Source organism: Sparus aurata, chromosome 21 (assembly GCF_900880675.1).
Source record: "Sparus aurata chromosome 21, fSpaAur1.1, whole genome shotgun sequence".
NCBI classification, from domain to species: domain Eukaryota; kingdom Metazoa; phylum Chordata; class Actinopteri; order Spariformes; family Sparidae; genus Sparus; species Sparus aurata.
In genome coordinates, this window is record NC_044207.1 from 25578417 (window position 1) to 25600205 (window position 21789).

The 21789-nt window shown below is 45.0% G+C and overlaps 1 protein-coding gene across 3 annotated transcripts in view; it reads left to right on the forward strand.

The window, feature by feature from the left end:
- Positions 1 to 19838, forward strand: part of camsap2b (calmodulin regulated spectrin-associated protein family, member 2b) — a 41210-nt gene extending 21372 nt beyond the window's left edge. The window contains exons 5-22 of one of the 3 annotated variants that reach the window (XM_030402217.1): positions 3903 to 4044; positions 5148 to 5287; positions 7008 to 7098; positions 7225 to 7329; positions 7650 to 7719; positions 7803 to 8084; positions 10435 to 11164; positions 11283 to 11429; positions 11733 to 11964; positions 12107 to 12290; positions 12387 to 13104; positions 14862 to 14998; positions 15084 to 15298; positions 15383 to 15482; positions 16564 to 16629; positions 17241 to 17356; positions 17457 to 17575; positions 17811 to 19838. In XM_030402217.1, the coding sequence (XP_030258077.1) occupies positions 3903 to 4044; positions 5148 to 5287; positions 7008 to 7098; positions 7225 to 7329; positions 7650 to 7719; positions 7803 to 8084; positions 10435 to 11164; positions 11283 to 11429; positions 11733 to 11964; positions 12107 to 12290; positions 12387 to 13104; positions 14862 to 14998; positions 15084 to 15298; positions 15383 to 15482; positions 16564 to 16629; positions 17241 to 17356; positions 17457 to 17575; positions 17811 to 18110 (3894 nt within the window). In that variant the 3' untranslated portion in view covers positions 18111 to 19838. Of the gene's footprint in view, positions 1 to 1918; positions 1956 to 3902; positions 4045 to 5147; positions 5288 to 7007; positions 7099 to 7224; positions 7330 to 7649; positions 7720 to 7802; positions 8085 to 10434; positions 11165 to 11282; positions 11430 to 11732; positions 11965 to 12106; positions 12291 to 12386; positions 13105 to 14861; positions 14999 to 15083; positions 15299 to 15382; positions 15483 to 16563; positions 16630 to 17240; positions 17357 to 17456; positions 17576 to 17810 lie in introns of those variants that run through there. The other 2 variants (XM_030402219.1, XM_030402218.1) reach the window with 2 other exon arrangements.
- Positions 19839 to 21789: the final 1951 nt, after the last annotated feature.

The window sequence follows — 21789 nt, forward strand, 5'->3', positions numbered from 1 at the left end:
ATAATACACACGGGATATGCAACCTATCCCGGACTTGATTCACACGGACACACTCGGGCTTTGTCGAAGGCAACAAGTTACAGCGAGCGACGGGGTCTTTTAAAAAGCGTGTGAGGGATACTCTGTTCAGTCGGTGTCAGTCAGCTGCTCTCCTACTCCACGCTCCATCACACAGCTCCCTCTTCAACAGAAGTCTATTCACTGCGTAGGACACACTCAGAGGAGATAATTTCACACATACTCGTCCACACAAGCCTGCGCGAACACACACACACACACACACACACACTCATGGATGAGCACAAGACACTTCTCAGTAGGTCTCGTCTATTCTGGGATTGGTGTGTGAACATCTTTAACCGTGGTCTCATGACTCAGTGCTGAGCGTGTGGATTCTGTGTTTATGCTCATCACAGTGTAGATGCTCACACATAAGACCGAGTGGAACATCAGAACAATGTCGGATAATCCTGTAATGAATAGGGAGTGAATGCCGTCTTTTAAAGAAAAAATCTGTTTACGTTCGCAGCCCAGCTCTGATAGCTTTCATCGAGGAGGGGACGTTTTTAAGGTCCCATTTTTGGTTCGCGTGTTTACGACATGTCTCAAAACCTTTCAACAGATTTCAGTAGAGTGTGGTGGAGAGTTCAGACAGAAGCCAAGAGATGATTAAGTACCTCTTGGTGCAGATCCACATTTTCCATAAATTGTGCAAGATAGATAGTTTTAAACTGTGTTTCTCTTTTACAGCACATAATTCGTTGAGAAGAAGTCTGACTGTTGTACAGACTTGTCAACATGTCTGAACTGTGGCTCACTTGAACGTTTTAGTCTTAGAGTTGAACATTTTGCAGTGACGTCCTCGTGAGCTCGTGAGAGAAAAAGAAAGGATTTTTGTATGATTAATATATTTGTAGGCATTATAGCGGCTCTGTGGCTCTTTATGGTGAAATACTTTGGTTCCAGCTTTAGTAGCTCAACAGATACTGGAGTGCTATATGATATTTAATGTTCATGTTCCCCAGAGGATAAATCCTAATGATAGCATCTAAACAAGCTAAGCTAAGATGATGAACATTGTAGCCTACTGTATTTGGTAAACATTAGCATGTTATAGCAATGTTGTTGACGATGTTAGCATGTTAAATTTGATCTATTTATTTTTATTAACAAGCAGAAAGGAAAATTTGACAGTACAGCAACTTCATAGATCAAGCAAAGGAACTAGCAAAAAATGACACCCGTAACAGTGAAGAAAAGTAAAATAAAATACCAGCACCAACATGAAAAACATAGATAAAATAAATGTCTAATTAATTTAAGAAGAAAATATATTGGGGGGTTATTCTCAGCAGGTAAAATACTTTCTAGTTAAATGTAGCATGTTGACGTTAGCTTTTAGCCCAGTTGCTAGCACGGCTACCTGTGAGTCAGTATTTGTGACTCTCAGGGCAAATTGTTCCTTTTTATGATTAGTTACGGTCTGTTGATGTGTGTGTCATGAAAAAAGTGTATATAATGTTGAGTTATATCAACCTCACCAAAAGTCAAAGGTCTCAGAGAGCGTAGCTAAGCTAGCCTACGCAACGTTAGCTCCCTGATGATGACAGGTTGTGTTTGTCATGTGATTTAGATGAGACTCCATTTTAAAAGCCCCCCTCATGATGTTTAAAGACAATAGTTTTTAGTAAAATGTCCTTCGTCTCTAAAGACTTTGAGCTGAGTTTTAGAAAGTGCACCTTTTGGTAGCAGACTTTGTTTTTCTCTGACGTAGCTCATGTGTTCTGGACTATTTTTGACATGTCTAGATGAAAGAAAAACGTAAAGAGGTCTCTGCTGTAGTGCAAAACTTTTAACCTGCTGTCGACCTAACGCCTCTCCCACTCTCTCCTGTTGTTGTCCACTCATCATCCACCATCAAGTCTCCTAGCAAATGGTACTGGAGATTAGTACCTGTAAGTCCATCCATTCTGAAGAACTCCTCTTCATCAACCAGCACCATCTACCTCCTCTGTGTTTGATCCCAAAGCTGCAGCCCGTTCACACTCCCCCCCCCTCACAGTCTGTTGTCACTGCATGTGGCCCTGAGCCCCATCATGCATTGACCTTGTCCTCACATTACTGTGAATCTGACTGACTGTTAGGTCAAACTATTTTAAACTTGCATCACTCTGATGGCTCTTGTTCTACCAAATTAGCCCAGATTTCCACCAGTTTTTCCAGTAGAAATGTTGTACACCAAATTAATCAATACTAGCGAGAAGGCATATCGGATTGATCACCTGCAAGCTTCTGTTATGTTGTCACAGATATTCGTTTTGTCATAACAACAAGCATGGACCAACTATTAAAGGGTAGCTCCACCAATTTAACACATGAAAGTGTGTTCATGGGTCTGTGGCTAAGTTGCATTCTGGGTAATGTAGGCGCCAGGCTTTCAAAAGGAAGAAGAATGCGTTGATACAAAAAGATCATTTGAGGACAACAGTTTTAAAGAGGTGCGATTCAAAACGAAACTGCGTTTCAGTACCTGTTGCCTACATTACCCAGAATGCAGCTCAGCCACTTAGTGACATCGATTCAGTTTATCCGATTACATGCAGCTTTCTCTGGAGCCATAAAAGGCTTTTGTTCAACTTTTTTCAGCGCTCCTAAAGACCTGTTAACACACTTTAATGTGTAAAATTGCTCGACTTACCCTTAAAGAAAAATAAAAAGACACAGAGGACTATTATGTCGAAGGCCTCTCCTGTAAGATATGACACACCCACCGATGTTGTCATGCTTTGGCATTGGGGCAAGGAAATTCTGATGTTCTTTTCGGAATCTGAACCAATTTATTTTTAGTCAAAATGCTCCGGAAGCTTAAAAACTGGGTGTGTGAACTGGAACAGTGCGGTTAAAGGAAAAAAGTGGTATGAGGACCAGAAACTCTTCCGGGAAGAGCAAGTACAATCCTGCAGTGTGATTGCATCAATACCAAGAATTACACAATCTATAATTTGTAAGACATTATAAAATAATGACACTGCCCTGGTGTTGTCAGCTGCTTATTTTCTCGTTTCATCCGGCACATCTGTTGTCTGTGATGTGTGCTGAAAACAACTGGCGAGTGTCTTTTATTTTTCTTATTTTGTATGGGTTTAAATGAGCTGTCAGAGGACAACGTTACATGTTCATACAAACCAAATGGAAGCGAGGAAACGTCGTGTTCCTCAGAGATCTTAATGGACAGACTGAGAGGCTGTCTGAGTTACTGTGATCAAAGCTTCCATCTTATTGCTTGTAAAATGCGTACGTGACACCACTCGTGTGTGTTTATGGGCCAACTGGGAGTACTGGTGCCCTGAAGACATGGGTAGTCGTGTTGTGGCTTTTATAGACCCAGAGTGACAAACAGAAAAGCCTTCAGGCGGGATGGATGTGCTAGTGTAGATTATTATTAAACTTTAAATCACATGCATTGTCCGCTCCACCTCCCTCACCAACATCACCAGGTGTCTAACACTGATAACAATTCATTTGCTACATGCATTTTGTTCCCTTCCTCCTTCTAAAAAACACTAACAACTCACCGGAGCGTTACAGTGCTGAAGGGATTTTGTTTTTTTTTCATCCATCTAAATTCAAGATGACTCTGTTATGTCTGATTATCTGCATGATCGGTTTTAATCTGCATTATCTGAGCTGAGCCTGAAGCCCACCCTGCGCCTGAATCTCCTCAAATTAACACCTGTTTTGTCTGCGAGTGGGTGCGATTGAGTCGTGGGTGCATGCGGATGAAAAAATAAAGAAAAAAAAGAAAAAGTGTGCGTCTGCAGCAACAATCAGAGAGCAGATCGTACGCGTCCGCCCCGATGACACATGTAGGTGATGTCTTTGTGCCGTTGCCATGGTTTCAGGCTCGCTACAGGAAGGAGCTCGCCCAGCAGAGGAACGCCCCGTCGCTCCCCCTGGTGGAGAACCTGCTGAAGGACAACACGGACGGCTGTGCCCTGACCACACTGGTGCACTTCTACTGCTCGCAGGCCGTCAGACTGGAAGGTGGGACCAAAACCCCTCTGGGGATGTGACCACACCCACACGACCTCACTAGCCACGCCCTCTTTTATTGTGACGTTTCCCAAAAAAAAGTAAACAGGCGCCGAATAAAGTCAGTTCAGTTCAGATGAGCTAACCACAATGATTTTCAGTCACAGCTGGACAACACAAAGGACACTCTCTGCTCTCACTACAACCACACAAGTGAGCAGGGGGCTTCAGACAAAGAGTATATTTATTATCAATTTGCCCTTTTACTCCGAGGGCATATTGTCTTATGAATATATAAAAAAAAGTAAGTAATGTCAATGAAAACAAGTCATGCTTATGTAGTAGCCTTTTAAAGGAAGTGTGTTATAGTTTTCAACGGGCTAAACTTTAATCCTAATCTTAAAGATCAAGATAATGATATAAATAAAGGATATTAACCCATGAAACACACTGTAAGGCAGAGAGGATTCAGCTTGAGACAAAGAGAAACAAGGACTTGTTTCCTGCGCCGTCATTTTCTAAAAATGCTCCGGGCCAGGTTGTGATTGGTCAGGAGTTGTGTGTGACAAGAGAGCCGTTAGAGGAGTCGCCCGCCTGCTATTTCAAAGATAAACAACCCCGATTGTCGGGGCTCTGAGACTCCTGGGATTGAATGTAGTTCACAGGCAGCTCATACACATGTGGACCAGATGTGGAGTTAAACTCTGCTTACTGGCAGCGTGGTTTACTCTGAAAAACAGTAAGGAAGTACAGGAAAGCACAGGACGTCATCGCGTTCGGTTGTCAGGCGTTACATGCACGGACCGTCGTTATGATAAAGTCATGGGAAAAGAATCCAGATGATTCATCCAGAAGGAGTTGAAAACTTGCGCCACGGAGGATTTTGTGTGATTAAAATCAGCTACTGTTGTGTGCCACGAAATCCCAGTGGGGAAAGTCTGGTAATTTTCCTCTCATCTGCTCTTTTTTTAAACATAAACTACATCTTATCTCTCTCTCCCCTTCCTGCTTGGCCTTTGCCGTCACCCCCTTCCCTTGTGTGTGTGTGTGTGTGTGTGTGTGTGTGTGTGTGCGCGTGTGTGTTTGTGTGTCTGACCCCTCCCCTGGCTGTGCAGATATCTGCCTCAAGGAGACTATGTCTTTGGCCGACAGTCTGTACAACCTCCAGCTGGTGCAGGAGTTCTGCAGGAACAACCTCAACCACTGCTGCCACTTCAGCCTGGAGGACATGCTCTATGCCCACGCGTCCATAAAGGTAGGGGGACGTTTAGAATAAAATGTACGTGAAGGACGGTGGAGGGAAGTGTTTTGGGGTTTTTTTGTTTTTTTATAATGTGGATTGAGTTCAAGAAAAAGAGAGAGAAAAGAAAAAGTGTTCTGAGGGAGTAAGGAGAGTCGGGCTGGAAATGACAAAAAGGCAAAAATGAGTCATGCAAGGGAAAAGTTTAATAGTGAATGTGTGTGTGTGTGTGTGTGTGCGTGTGTGTGTGTGGGAGCAGGCTTGGTTTGCCTCTCACAGGGGTTGTTATTGTGCGTGTGTGGATGTATTAAAAGGGGCATAAAGATCATTTTGCCACATTGAGTATTGCTTTGCTGCCAGATTTAATGAATATGACATGGCGTGTGTGTGTGAGTGTGTCCATGTGTGTGTGTGTGTGTGTGTGTGTGTGTGTGTGTGTGTGTGTGTGTGTTGGTGCCTTTCTAGTCCAGACACTGCGGGCCAAATATCCTCCCCCCCTCCCTCGCCTCTCTCTCAAACAGAGGACAGATTCAGCTCGGAGGAGATTCACAATCCTGACCCGTCTCTGCCTGCCTCTCTTGTTTTCTCCCCCCCTCCTTCTCTTTTTTTAAAATCAAACAACAAAATCTGTGAACTTTAAAGACGAGACAACTGCTGATACTCGGCCCTCTGGCTTTTTATACTCCACTGTTCGCACACGTTTAGTTTCCGATTAAGAAAAGCCTCACTGTGGAGCATCTCTGTGCCATCCAGACGTGAGAGGCACGGGGCTCTCCGTGTGGGTAAATATATGCAGGGACGTGGGCAGGAACATTCGGATTCAAGACGCGGCCCGACCGAGCTGACCGGGACTTTCCATCCTTCGAAAAACAACACAGCAGACGGGTTTCACGCTCTCGCACTCCTCTGTGCTTGCTCTGTGTTTCTGTCGTCCCTCCTCAGACACTGTGTTGTTTACATTGAGTGTTTATTGGCTGTATAGTGCTTGAGTTTTAGTAGAAGGCAAAGGAGGGGAGCGGAGGGAGAAAAATGGTCATGAAGGGAAGTTAAAGAGACTGGCGCGCTGCCCGTTCACCACAGATTGACTGCCCACTGAATCTTAACTAGTGTGTGTGTGTGTGTGTGTGCTTGTGTGTGTGTGCATTCATTTAATATGTTAAACAAAAAGGAATGTTTAAGCCATTAAGTGGCTCAAATGAAGATCCAATTTCTCGAAAAAGAAGAAGAAAACCCCATCCTTTTTCTTTTTGTTTTTGTCTCTCTGTCCCGGCTAGAAATTAATTAAAGTGGTCCGTGTGCGTCGACCAAAAGGTTTCCCTCAAATGAAATCATCTGTTTAAACCTCCAGAGACGTTCTGTTTACAACATGCATTTATCACTGATGTGGGGGTCACTCGCTCGCTGCTCTGTGCGTTCATCCGCGCCCAACACGCGACATATGCAAGCTGAACTCCAGATGGTGTTTTTGGACAGTCTTCGCGAGGCGTATGGGTTCGACATCACACCACTTAGACAATGAAACATGCGCTGATGTTCACAAACACACTCACACCTGAGCCTGTTACCTAGCAACAGCTGGCAGGCCGTGACCTCACTGATCCGTCAAAAATGCTGTATGATAACGTGGCTCATCTCGAATGTGGTGCTATAAAATCATTAATAAACAACTGCTTATATGTTTGCATCATTAACCACAAGTGTGTGTGTGTGTGTGTGTGTGTTTGTGGCCTTGCAGAGTAACTACCTGGTGTTTATGGCCGAGCTTTTCTGGTGGTTTGAGGTGGTTAAACCTTCATTCGTGCAGCCCAGAGTCTTCAACCCAAACGGTACCGTAGAACTTCGCATTAACATCAGCATGCTGTTGTTAACCAGATGATAACCCATAACCCTGATAATTAACTCAAAGGTTTAAATCGAATGTTGATTTATCTGTTGTACTATTCTCTCTGCAGCATGCGAGCCTGTTTCAACTTGCAAGAAAATGGCTCCCGTGTCCAGTCCGGTCAAACAGAGCTATGCAGACAGAGCTGACAGCCCAGAGAGCCTCCCAGTCGAGGGTGAGTATCTGTGATCAACCGAGGATGTGCACAGATTAGTTTTCTAAAAGCTGAGTGACGATCCAGATAAATACACATCACAGCCTGTTAGCAGTCACAGTACTAGGATGAGGTGATGTGAGTAATGAGCAGTGGAAGAATGTGTGGATGTGTTTTGTTTTGAAACTAAAGGCCCTCTAGTGGCCGATTCACAGCCATGCAGTCACTCTTATTCACTCCTCTTGAGTTCGCAGCCCTATTCCTTATCATCACATGTACTGTGTATGTACTATACAGTGTAGTTTAACCAGTAAGAAACTCCTCTGTCCTGTCTGCCACAGGTGTAATGAAGAGATCTACCTCCATGTCCTACGTGGATGGCTGCGTCGGGACATGGCCCAAAGAAAAACGGTCGGTGCCCAAACTCTATAAAAGTGAAGTGGTCTGTTGCTTCCACGTTAAACTAACAACACATTCCCTTTCCCCTCCCTCAGCTCCTCCTGCCGGGGAATCTCCTTTGAGATCCCTCTGGACGGAGACCCGACCGTGCCGCCCTGTGAAGCTCCCGCCCTCCGCGGCATGACCCGCTCCGCCAGCAGCGACGGCCTCGGGTTCAAGGTCCACTTTGCATCTCGAGGCGGCATCAAGCGCCACCTCTCCCTCATGCCCGTCAATGTAAACGGCCAGGGCAGACACATACCAGAAGAGGAGGAGGACTTCACCTCCCACAAGCCCCTGGGGAGGAACAACACATTCTCAGTCAAGAACCAAAGCAGGTAAAGTGGAGGGATGTGTCGGGTTATGATTGTTAGATAATGAAATACTCAATTAATAGATGACTAAGTACGTTTTTAAGGTATGTTGAGTGCGGGACCTTACTGTGAGTCTTCCAAAACAGAGTCGGCCAAAGTCAGTCAATAAATATACGAGGCAATATAACAACACAATACAAGTAAACATCACATATATATGGAGGACCGAAACTTCCAAAATGTATAGATATGCCATTTAATGCACCAACAAATATTAAAAATATATGCTGGCATTATTGAATTAGAATGTGTTAATATATTTACCTTTGTATTAATTCCTGTATTTATTTATTTTCCCATTTATGCCATGCCACATGCCATTCAAAAACAATAGTGAGAGACGTTACAGAGAGTTTAGTTCGTTTAATGATACAAGGATTGTCTTTATTACCCCCAGTGTTGGGGAGTAACGAATTACATGTAACGACGTTACGTAATTTAATTACAAAATTTACGTAATTGTAATCCGTTACATTACTGGGAGAAAATATGTAATTAAATTACAGTTGCTTTTGGAAATTTCAATGATTACAACTTAAGTTACATTTGAAAAATCGCCGCAAAAGCTCGGATTTATCAAATAGTTTTTCGCCCCCTGGATTCATGTTTGTTTTTAGTTATTTTCATATCAACATCCTCCTTCCAAAACTGACGCTTGTGATTGGCCCTCTCTGGTCATGTGCCATTCGACTCAACCGACAAACCGTAAGGCGGCAGCAACAGTGTCGGCGGCGCACATGATGTTCCTGGGCTGGAAATACAAAAACACTTCATACAGACAGAAGCCAGGCTTCCCTGTATTACAGAGGTGGCTCTCTTTTAACCCGGCTAGATCACCATGGTAACTTATGCTTAGCTCATAACCTGGTCCCGACCAGGTTCTGTTCAGAGTTTAATCATAAAATCGGCTATAAAAGCGCCGCTGTTTCACTATTTAACTCATTAACAGCTGGCGTCACCTTTACTTTGAAAGTCCAGTGGAGCTGGATCAGAACGGAGCATTTGTACGGAGGGAGAGATCGCGCTGATCCGCTGCTGGTTACTTTCTCTCTGAGCGTCTCCGCCTACAGATGTTCAGCTGAGGGGAAACGCTGCTCAGCTGTTGATCCGACTCGCCTCAGGAGGTCATTTATCAGGCTATAGCCTATTTACTTTTATATACAGTCAGTCACCACTGAAAGAAGTTGTGCGATCGCAGCAGGACAGATAATTTAACTTAATGTGGCCATGAATAAATTAATTGTTTCGCCTGTTATGTTGTTGCCCAAACGCAGTAAATCTTGAGTAGGTCTACTCTGTTTTCTCACATTTAAAAAGGTCTTTGTACAGAGACAACATGAGATTTGCTTGTAGCTACAGCACCTAAAAAACCCACTGTAACCTATTTTCATACGCACACCCAGCCTTGCTTTCAATAAAACACACACTGGCATTTTATTATTGTGATCAGTGAAATATTTGAAAACAATATAAAACACAGTTCAAAACACAACAGTTGTTGCTCTAAAGCTTCATATTTAAAAGCAGCTCAATGTAGAGCTGTCAGAAATTAAAATCAGCCTCCTCTTGTCATATTTGCAGCAACACTGTAGCTTCAGACTGTGATCAGGCTTTTTTGTATCGCTCATACTCTCTCCATTAAAACAACCTGCTCCTGTTGGCTGAAATCAGCCCGTTGTCGCTCCATTTAGTGAGGAAGTGAGCCTCCTTCGCCTACAGGCCGAAGGTCAGACTCATAATATATGGTTCAACCTTTGAACTGAAAGGTTTATCACACTATAGGTCTTAAAATGTGAAAATGGTTAGCAGTTGAGAGATTTCATTCAAAATTAAGAAAAGTAATCATAATGTAATCACATGTAATTAGTTACATTACTTTGAGAAAGTAATTGAAATAGTTACACTACTATTACATTTTCAAGAGGGTAACTTGTAATTGTAACCAACTACATTTCCAAAGTAATCTTCCCAACACTGATTACCCCTTTTGGAGACGAGGTAGGTGGAGGCTAAGTGTATTAGCCTGTAGCCTTAGCCTACATTTATGGTTACATCCATGCTGGCACTTGCAGCCCCAGCAGGATTCAATAAACAATTAGCTGCCTGTTCGGTATCTGTTGCTATGTTTCAACAGTGAATCAAGCTAAGTGAAGCTAATCTTACAGTTGTAAATATGTTCAAACTGCATGAGGAGACATTAGAGTAAGATGGGCATTCAACAGTATATCTGACTCTAGGTGAGTAGGAGAGATAGTATCACAGGTGACTGTTACTTTAAACCAGCGTCACTTAATTTGCCCTTTCCCGTCCCCAGGTACTCCAACGGAGTCCTCCCAGAGAGCAACCACAGCCCCAGCAATCACCTTGACAACCACAGTGGGCAGATCAGCCCGTCGACTCCTCCGAGCATCGAGGAGGCGCTGAAGATTATCCACGACACCGAGAGGCCTCACGCTAGCCTGGCCGTGGGAGACGGAGATAACGGCTTCTATCTCCACGGCGAGGAGCCCTCAGACCCTCCAGGTGCCGACGGTCAAGGAGACGACCAGAGCTCGGCTAAGGCCCGGCTGAACGACCACGACCCGAACTCTGTGTCCACCGATGAGGTTGACACCGGCATCCACGTGAGGACGGAGGACATCCAGAGCTTGGACGAGGACTCCTCCTCACTGAGAGACTATTCAGACATGGACCCAGACTGCGAGGCCATGACCCGGTCGTGCCCTCTGTCTGACCGGCCCGAGAGGGAGAGAAGCAAGGAGGGAGGACAGAAAGGGGCGAGCGACGCTGACTCTAATGGGGAGAGGGGAGACGGAGGTGACAGGAGCAGCCCCTGTCCCAGTTCAGCGCCCACAATCCCCAGATCGCACACAGCCAGCCCCACCTCGTCCTCCGGAGGCTCTGGAGGCGGCATGGTCCGGATGACGAGCTTCGCAGAGCAGAAGTTCAGGAAGCTGGAGGGACGGAGTAGCGGAGGAACCACACCAGAGAGCTCAGACCTCAACGTGCCGTACACACACCCGGCACGAAGTATTCCCTCTCAGGTTTGTGTCATATTGTGTTTGTTCCCTTTTAATTTAAAGAGTTATTTTTGTTGCAGAGATGGAAATGTAATCTGCGGTCATGTGCAGCGAGTTAATGTGAATGATCTTTTTTTTCTAGATCTCCACGCCTCCTTTGCCCATCACATCCCCCTCCCCAGTCACGCCTTCCCCCAGAGACCCTTCCCACCTGATTGCCTCAGAGATGATTCAGCTGAGGATGAAGCTGGAGGAGAAACGGAGAGCCATCGAAGCCCAGAAGAAGAAGGTAAACAAATATAGACAAACACAGCCGAGAGTGTAGCTTTATCAAGTAGTGTATAGGCTTTTTTGCTCCTGTTATTATTATTTCTCACTGCAATTTAATATTTTTCACTATTAAGTTCAAATGAAACTAGTAAAATTATTTGATTTTGATTAAACATCACTACTTGTATGTATGAAGGAAGCATTTGTCGCACATGAGTCGTTCAAGGACCGTTAGAAACTCGAAAATCAGACAATCATTTAAATTTTTTACAGTTTCTGGCTATGATAAATGGTGTAATCTTGGCTTCACGTTTTTCCCCAGGTGGAAGCAGCTTTCACCCGCCATCGTCAGAAGATGGGCAGGACGGCCTTTCTGAATGTCGTGAGGAGAAAAGGAGTCACTGCCCCTCTCAGCCCGAGCTCAGGCGGAGCAGAAACACCTTCTCCGGAGCCGCTCACGTCCTCGAAGGAGACCGGCCAGAGCAGCATGGAGCGGGCGGAGAGGTGCAAGCCAGACGGAGCAGCTCCTAAATCCCCCTGCGAGGATAGCGGAGGTGAGTAAAGACAGAAGGGACTCAACCAAAGTTCGCTTTTACAAATATGAAAACTAGAATAGCAGTGCAGACAACCCCCAGAGTGATGATGCTTCTTTGGGAGGGTATCTTGACTGACTGTGTGTTCACTGTGCTGAGACAGGTGTGACTCCGGGGGAAGTCGACCTCGCAGATTACACTCGCTCCATCGAGAGGCTGAACACGTCGTTGGGCTTCCTGCAGACGGAGATGCAGCGTTTGTCCCAGCAGCAGGAGAAGATCATGGCCATGAGAGAGCAGCAGCAGCAAGCCTGGGTCATCCCTCCTCCGGCTCCTTCTCCACACAGGTATCACGTCATGACAGATGTTTGTATTTTTACTGGAAAAGATCATTTTCTGCCAACGCTTACACGGCCTTGTTGCTTGTTTTGTTCCCCACGCAGGCAGCTCCGGGAGTTGCGCAGCAGCAGCGTGACGGGTCGGGGATCAGGCCGAGGCTCCGTTGGGTCTTTGTCTCCCAACCTTTCCTCCTCCGGCTCTCCCCACGCTCCCAATCGTTCCCCCGCCGGCATCAAGCGGCGACCGGCCTCCTTCCATGCCAGGACTCCTCGGACTCCACGACCGAACGATCTGAAGGTCACACCCTTCAGCCGGATGCTAAACACCCCTTGCTCAGTGGACAGCCTGCCCAGACTGAGGCGGTTCAACTCCAGCCAAACCCAGCTCTGCTCGTTTGCCTACATGAGCCACGATGAGGGGCCGGGGGGACGCACGAGCCGAGAGGACAAGGACGACAAAGAAAACGCTAAGGACGAAGAAGAGACAGCGGCGAGGAATAGTGCTGGCACTCCTCAGCCTTCTGCTAAAGAAGAAGCCAAAGAGAAGGAAAGCAAGAGGCAGGAGGAGGCGGCTCCGTCCATGGGGGGAGTCAAAAAAAGGGGGTCTTCAGAGGTGTTGCGTCAACCGGTGTCTGAGATCCAAGGGCCCACAGGCAGCGGCGTCAAAGGAGACCCCCAGGACAGAAGAGACCTGGTGGAGGTGCCTCTGTCTGGGCTGAAGCCTCCAGGAGGACCACCCAGTGGAGAGGGACAGGGGGAGGGGGAGGCAGGAGGGGACACTTACGGAGACGACCAAAAGATGTGCTGTGGATTCTTCTTCAAGGTGAGCTGGAGCTACAGGATCACATATTAGATAATATGTTTAGTGAAATAGATGTTAGTGATAATCCATGTAGTGGTTTGTCTAAATATTATCAGTAACACACCGATGGGTATGGACTGAAGAGGACACAGGTTTAGCCAGAAACTTAAGCCGTAAACTAAACAACATGAAGTTAAGATGCTTTCTGTTGCTATATCTTATTTTGGTCCAGTGTTCCCCAGTTCTACACACAGTATGTGCTCTTCAGAGTCTGACGTTCCCAGAGTCCTATCCACAGATTACACGGCACAGACTTGGAACATGAAAAAATTCTCGAAGGGTCCTGTCCCAGATAGCAGCGCCCTCATCTGGCCCACATACAAGTCTGGACCAGATCCAGCCCGCCAGAGCCGAATGAACTGTGGCCCAGATTTTTTAGGTCAGTTTCTGGGTTGTTTGGTGTCTCTTGGCTGACATCTGGTCATGGTATAGCCTGGTTGTTGCTTGGGTCCGGCAAACAGAAGCAGACTGCCCAAGTGCCAAGTGTATGTGGTATACCAATAACAATTTTGCTATCTGGGTCCTACATTCCCTTAGCTCTGGTTGGGGTTATTTGATCCGAGCACAACAGAAGGGTAGATGTGTGGTAGCAGAATATTGAACTGGGGAACATAGGACCCTGGAAGAGAACTTTTTACATTAGGACCCGGGGAACAGGGAACCAATTTTTCATTTTCACATTACGTGCCTTGTAAATCTGAAAATTGCAGGACTGTGGGAGAAAAGATATGCTCCCTGTATTTTCACAAAGTGTCGAACTATTGTTTTTAACGTTGCCCGAATTAGTTTATACACACAAACCACACAAAGCTCTCCACTGCTGAGAGTGAACTCTGGAGCGAGATAAGATTCCTCTGTTTCAGATTTGACCGATATGTGTTGGCTTTGTGAGCATTTCTCCATACTCACTGTCAGAAATCGGTCCATCTTAGGTAACGTGCTGGCTCAGACCTCGCTAGCCTTGCTGGCCTGAGAACAGTCGTATTTCTATATTGTCTCCAAAAGAACAGACATTTTGAGGTTTCACAGCAGGAAAGAACGGGTGATATTAATGACATTAACAAAGGCTCTGTACCCTCCACTGCTGCGGTGTAGTGCTGCAATTATAGGGCTCTTCAACTTGGGTTTAACTCGGCGTTTCTCCCTCTCCTCTAGTTTTGGAAACACTGCCGTAAAACTATAATGCCAACAGATGCAGACAATTAATTTACTTCTCATTAATAATACAGAATTCACAGCTGTATGTTTGCAGAGACGGGAAGGATCTCATACTGTGTGAGCCTGGTACAACATGTGCAGCGTTGTGCCTGTTGAGCCATGAGCTGATCAGAAACAATGCATGAGTGAATCTAGGCCGGAAAAAAAACCAAAAAAAACAAATGGCCAGAACTCGAGGACGCATGATAGATTGTTAGAGCTGTGATTGCAGAGCGATGTCAGAGCTCTGTTGACAGAAGGCCCCATTACATACCACCACAATTATTAATATTATATAAGAATCAGTGTTTTATCTTTTATAGATTTGAGGGTGTAAACGACACACCGGGGCCTGTTTGTCATAATAGCGTAATTCGTGGTGTAGTAATACTTCAACTGAGTCGCCATAATTGAAAAACATGTCTGCTAGATCGCAGTGAACGTGATACAGATGCAGTCTACATACAGTTATAACTCTACAGGTGATCTGAATTGTGTTTTTGTGTGCGTCTCCCCACCAGGATGATGTGAAGGGTGAGGAGGACATGGCAGCCAAGAAAGCCGCTCTGCTGGAGAAGAGGCTGAGGAGGGAGAAGGAGGCTCTGGAGAAGAAGCAGCAGCAGGAGCTGGACCAGGAGCAGAAGAAGGAGGCGGCACGGTCAGTCCCACTCCCTTCATTCCCGTTTGCTGATGTTCCCATATTCACGTCATCAATAAATCTTTGTGTCGCTCACCTCCTTCAGGTTGAAAGCCGAGGAGGAGCAGCAGAAGAAGGATGAGGAGAAGGCGAGGAGGGATTATATCAGGAATGAGTATCTGAGGAAGAAGCAGCTCAAGCTGATGGTGGACATGGACGAGGTCATCAAGCCTCGGTCCGGCAGTCTCAAGAAGAAGCCGCGGCCCAAGTCCATCCACAGGGACGTGATGGAGTCGTCTACTCCGCCTGTGAGAGCGTCAGGTGAGCGACATACACGGATCACACACACATCGTCAGTGTTTGACAGCCATATGCTCAACCTCTCCTTGTTTTTTTGCGTTGCAGGTGTGCGTCCTCGAGGCTTCTCAGTATCAAGCGTTTCTTTGGCGTCTCTCAACCTGGCCGACCACGACAGAGAGCAACCAAATAACAAGAAGAACAACAGGTGAGACCCGATCTCTGCCTGTGGAATGAGTTTTAGATCAATCAGAGATGTAAGAAGAAACAATATTCAACTCTGCCAAGTAGAACACCTTTAAATTAGGCGGAAATACAATTATAAAGTATTTATTGACTGGATGTTCTTATCTTTTTAAGACCCCACAAATGAATGACTCTCTTAGTTTTTTAACACTGTGCGTTTGCAGGGGTTTGCAGAGTGTTACTTTCCAAATGTTTAACTGTTTTGGTGGGTTAAGGTTGTCCGATAACTTGAATCATCATGTTCTGTCATTGGATCTGCGTGAAAGAACAAAAGCGATAAACAAAACTTATCTTCTGTCCTCTTACCACCTTCCCATTCTCACCTCGAATCAATCCACTGAGCAAAAACATATCCAAAAGACGTGTTTGGGGTATGTTTTTGCTTTACATCAAATTCAGGGATTTTACAAAGACTTTCAAGGCCCAGTTCCCTCTAATTTAAGGACCCAACATGGCATAGCTTGAGACACGGATTGAGGTTAATTACTGTGACGATCATTTTTATGAGAGCTTGCAGCTTTTAGAGAAGCAGACAGACAAACATCAAAAGACCTTCTTGCACAAAACATGAAAATTAAAGCTCTTTCAGCGACCCATGTATGTCTTCAAAAACCTTTCAAGGCCTTACAGTTGGCTGAGAAGTTATAGTGCTGAGAACAGACTTCACTCTTCATCTCATTTTCGTTCTCCTTTTTCTTCAAGCTCCCCACCATCGCACCTTATTCTTCAAGCATAAATCTCACAATCTCACGTTACTTCTTTATTTCACCGTCACCTCTTCAAACGCTGCAGTCGGTCTTGTACATTTGACCATCCGTCCATGTATCACCACCCACTGTGCACTCCCGCAATTAAAATCATTTTACAGCTTCTCACATCCCACCCCATATTTCATTCATGTCACGCCCAGCCATCCTTCACTCTCTTGTGATATTGATTTAACCGGGTGTTCTGACAATGAGGTGATGTTTTCCTTCCACTCTGCATCTTGACTCTCTCGTATCCCTCTCTCCTTTCTCCCTGTTTCGCCTGCGTCCCCTCAGAGGCAGTAAAGTAGCTTCTGCCCATATCCCGTTCTATCTAAGCTCGCCCAAAGAAAGAAAGGGAAGGTTAGTAATGCTCCGGAAAAGTGGTGCTTCCACAGGTGAAACAGCTCCGTGTAAACGTTCGGCACGGAGCAGTAGGCAGATGTGTCGACAGTGAAATAAATGAATCCATTTTATGCAGTTTTTGCTTCTGCGTTAAGGCTCGTAGGCTGAGATGTGTCCGCCTCAGTGCTCCTGCTGCTCTCCCTCCTCTGTCTCCTGCAGTATTGCTCTCAGGCTGTTGTTTTGCTCTCCTCTCTCTGCTGGCTGCTCGGCTTCACCGCTGTGTTTTCTGCTGTTCCCTCCACAAGCACTCGACCTCATCTCTGGCAGTAGCCGTAAAGACAGCGCTGAGACTTTGCTTTGCTTGGCTGAACGTGCCTCTCTGTTCCGAGTGTGTGCGGGTTTGATGTTATGCGGGACAACGGGCAGGGGTCTGGAGATTTGTGTCACAGTGTCTGACCTCGTTCTACCACATCTGTGTGTGTGTGTGTGTGTGTGTGTGTGTGCATGTCTTGTCTGTGAAATCTGTCTGTGTTCGCTGTCGTACCTCGTACATGCCTACGTGTGTTTGTTGTGGGCGTTTTGTTTTGTCTGTTTGTGTCATTTGTCGGTTTGCATGTGACCGTCTCCAGGCCGGACTCCGCGGAAGGTTTCTCCTCCTGTCCCTCCACTGGGAGCCGGAACGGAGAGAAGGACTGGGAGAACGAATCCACCACCTCGTCCACTCCCTCCAACGCTGAGTACACAGGTACGATACGTGCCAGTGATGTTTACACATCTCCGCGGTCGCTGTAAGTAACGCGATATCTCTTTTTTTCGCGATCTCACGCTCTCTTTCTTTCCCACAGGACCCAAACTGTACAAGGAGCCGAGTGCCAAGTCCAACAAGCACATCATCCAGAACGCCCTGGCTCACTGCTGCCTGGCTGGCAAGGTCAACGAAGGGCAGAAGAACAAGATACTGGATGTATGTTTTGAAGCACTTCAACAATTAATCAATTAGTTGTCAACTGTTGAGTGAATCGAATAATTGGTTTGAGTCCTTATTAAAGAGTCACATTTCTCTGATTTCAGCCTCGAGCATTAAAGCATGCACATCTGTTCTATTAGCGACCCAAAATATCTGAAAATGAGCATAATATGTCTCCTTTAAATAATATTCTTTGCACAAAACAGTAACTTTTCTCCGTGTTTCTCTGCAGGAAATGGAGAAATCTGAAGCCAACAACTTCCTGGTGTTGTTCCGCGACGCCGGGTGCCAGTTCAGGTCGGTGTACACCTACTGCCCCGAGACCGAGGAGATCACCAAGCTGGCCGGCATCGGGCCGAGGAGCATCACCACCAAGATGATCGAGGGCCTGTACAAGTACAACTCGGACCGGAAGCAGTTCAGCCAGATCCCAGCCAAAACCATGTCCGCTAGCGTGGACGCCATCACCATCGCCAGTCATCTGTGGCAAACCAAGAAGCAGGGGACGCCCAAAAAACTGCACCCCAAGTAGTAGCCCCCGACCGAGACCTGGACACGCTTCTCCGGAGTGAACGCAGAAGAATGAGTGGATTTTACTGTATCATTAAACGGACACACTGTCCCACTGTAAGAAATCACAACTGGAATGTAGAACACAAACGGGCCTCACCACACAGAGTCGCACTCTGGACTACTTCGATCGGGGCACAAGTGTGTACTTGTCAGCATGTGTGTCAATGTTCTCGTGTGCCAAAAGAAAAAGAAAACAAGAGGCGGACCGATGCCTTACCTAGTTGAACCACTGAAGCAGTGAATGTCACGCCTCTGACAGAGGCAGTTTGGTTTCTCTAAGTTGATCATGTGTGGCCTTATTGCTTGTTTCGTGTCATGTGGATGCGCCGTGAGTGTTGGTGTCATTTCGTCAGAGCCTGTCGAACACGTCCGTCGTGGTGCAGGAGGGACTCACAGGTCCGGGATCAGATTACGCCCCGTAACGCCCAGGACAGGTTATTTAGGAAAGGGTTGGCCTGTCTGATCTGTGATCAGTTAGAGGCAGCATTTTTTTTGATGAGAGTTTTGCTGCTATACAGGCACGTTTTGGTTATTTTTCTGTTTTGTTCAATTTTCTTAACACGTGACTGAAACACCTATAAACAGTTCAGATTTGTGTATGTGTGTGTGTGTGTACAGTGAAGTGCCAAGCAGAGTGAGGAACAATACCTCAGTTGGTGATTGCAATTTCTTTCCAAAGGTGTGACATGATGAGAGATTATTTGAGCAAACGGAGAAAACCCGTCAGACAATTCTGGAAAGCAACGTGCAAAATAAGACTCTTTAATTTATTTCGTTTTTGATAACGCTTTGAAGATATTTTAAAAAAACAGAAGGCGTCTGAGATTTTATCCAGAGAAACATAATATACAATGCGTATATAAGTTAAGTTAATTTGTATATGATGGCAGATCCATTCAAAATGAACAAAAGTCCGCTCGTAGTAGCTTTCTGAGTAGCTTTTATAATTTATCATGTATGTGTATGAGTATGTCGTCGTTTGGGGCCTTTTATTGTGCTACAAATGCAAAACGCGTGATCACTCCACGGTGTCACTGATAAGACTATTATCAGTCGTAGAATAGATGAACAAAAAAACCCACTCTGTGTCATCCGTCTGTGCAATTTAAATAGTCACCATTGACCCATGTCACGGTTTGAACTAACAAATACTTCGAAGTGCCACTTTAACGTGGCGTGTTGTCTTAACTGTCACATCTCGATTGCCCTTAAAGTAGTCCACGATTGTAAATAGATGAACTCACCTATGATAGCACTTCAAGACCCTGTCCACCGTCGCTCGGCCGTTTCCACTCGTCATGCTCGTTTTTGACATAACTGTTACATTCTTCTCAGTATGTGTTGACACTGTACAGATATATTTTGGCATATAGAAGTATTTTTTGTAATGACATTTACCCGTTGGAGGTGTGTACTAATGAAGCAGTACAGTTGATGAAGGAAGCGTGTTGAAAGCACCTGATGGGAGCCCTAATGAGGCTTCTCTTCTGCGGTGTTGTATGAAATCCATTAAGTATACCGAGAAAAAAGAATCATAGTATTTTTTTGCCAACTCTGAATTCATTTTCCTTTTTCAGTTTACTAAATATGCTCAACTGTTCATGGATTTTTGTTCTTTCTTTCTTTCTTTCTTTTTTTGTTTTTTTTATTCCTTGGAGCTTTATTAAAATGCCAGCTATCAACAGTATTCATGGTGTCTCATTTCACATCCTCGTCCTGATTGATTCCAGTGTAATGATGATAATAGCCTCATTTAAACTGATATTAATGCAGTTTGACGTGCTGTCTAACATGATCACACTCACACACATGTCCTGATTTTTGCGAAGAGTCAAGGAACATATGTAAGTATCATACAGCCATGCAAAACCTGCTTCTGTTACCTTCAATAGACAAAAAAAAAAGTTATTTTGCAACTAAGACATACTTTTGTCTTCATTGTTATCATTCTAGTCATCATGTGCTGTAGTGTAGACGTGTATTTGCACACAGACTAATGAGGCTCCACTACGGCAGGCACTGATTATTAAATAAAACATGAACTTATTCAGAAAATCTGCACTTTCTCCACCACATCTTTTTTATTATTCTTGGAGCTACATGGATAAATTGGCTGTGCTGAGCCAATATTAGCTTCTTGCACAGTTTAGGTGTCTATGTCGGCTGATAATTAACAGGAGGTTGTTGACAGAAATCCCAACAATGTCGAGGTCATTCAGAAAGGGATTTCAGTACGTTACTGAAAATGTTCAGTCACACATTGTGAGCATTCCCTAAAACATACAGTTAAAGAACCTTATTAAAAAGAACGTTTGTTTATGTTGGATACATTATTGAAAATAGGTATGAGCTGATATAATGTTACATAATTTTTCAGTAACAGACCCAACAGTTGTCCAGAGTAACTGTCCTGCCGCTTGCTATCTTTAAAAAAAATGTTGTTTCATAAGATAATCTTACAAATATCCCCATTAATTCCCACATTACATTTATATACAGACATATTTTATAATCATAACATTTAGTTATGCCCAACTGTTGAAATAATGCGTTTCATTATTAGTGTGTGCCGCAGACACTGACAGGAGCAGGGGTTCAAAAGTGTGTAGGAAGATTTCTGTTTTCTCCTTGACAGGTTTTCTACCATACACTGATGTAGACGGGCATGAAGAGCACCACCAGCCTCCACAGTACTCATTACTTCCAGCTGTGTAGCCAGATTTGCATCTTGTAGCCAGATGATATTTATTTTTAGATTCTGCATTATCGCTGCAGCGAAGACTCGCCTTTACACCACCTTTGTTTGTTTACACTGAACCAGGCAACGCCCGCACAAAGCATGCTGGCGTTGCAGAACCAAAAGAGGCGTGACGGTCCACATCATAACATTGAGATCTGAGTGTTTTTTTCAAGGTGTTTCCCAAGGTGTCCAACTGTTAATCTAAACATGTATCCACCGACTGTTTATAATCATATGGCTGCTGTTATAATGTGTTGTGATTGAGATCTTGACCCACCATGCATTAAGTTTTTGCTCTAAATGACTTCACATAATCACCATCAGTAAATAGCGGACCCTGTCTGGCTCTCGCTCACGAGGAGGGATGATATTTTTCTTGCGGAAAGTTCCCTGTTGACAAGTTTCCAGAGACAGTAAATACAACAACACATAAAGAAAGGCGACAAAGACATGGTGAGTTAAAGTTTTCTGCTCTGAATCGCGTCACATAATCACAATCATTCAACTGCGGGAGCTGCCTGGTTCTCTCTACCGAGGACAGAAATGTGATGAAGAGTGGTTAGGACAAACAGGATGACAGACAGGATGACTTACAGGATGACAGACACTTTTCCACATATAAATGCAGTATTTTTTTTCGGGGACAGACGCTGTTTTTCAGGCAGAAATGTGAGGAAGAGTGGGTAGGACAGACAGGATGACTGACAGGATGACAGACACTTTTCCATATATAAATGCAGTATTTTTTTCCTCATATAAGATGCTGAAGGCACGACCTGTTACCACAGTACTGTTGTGTGGTCTCATAACACTGTTTAGCTGTCAGATTGTGAACGCATCACACCGACACACCTCTGTCCAGCAGTCCCAGCATTTCCATTCACACCAACGCTGTCTC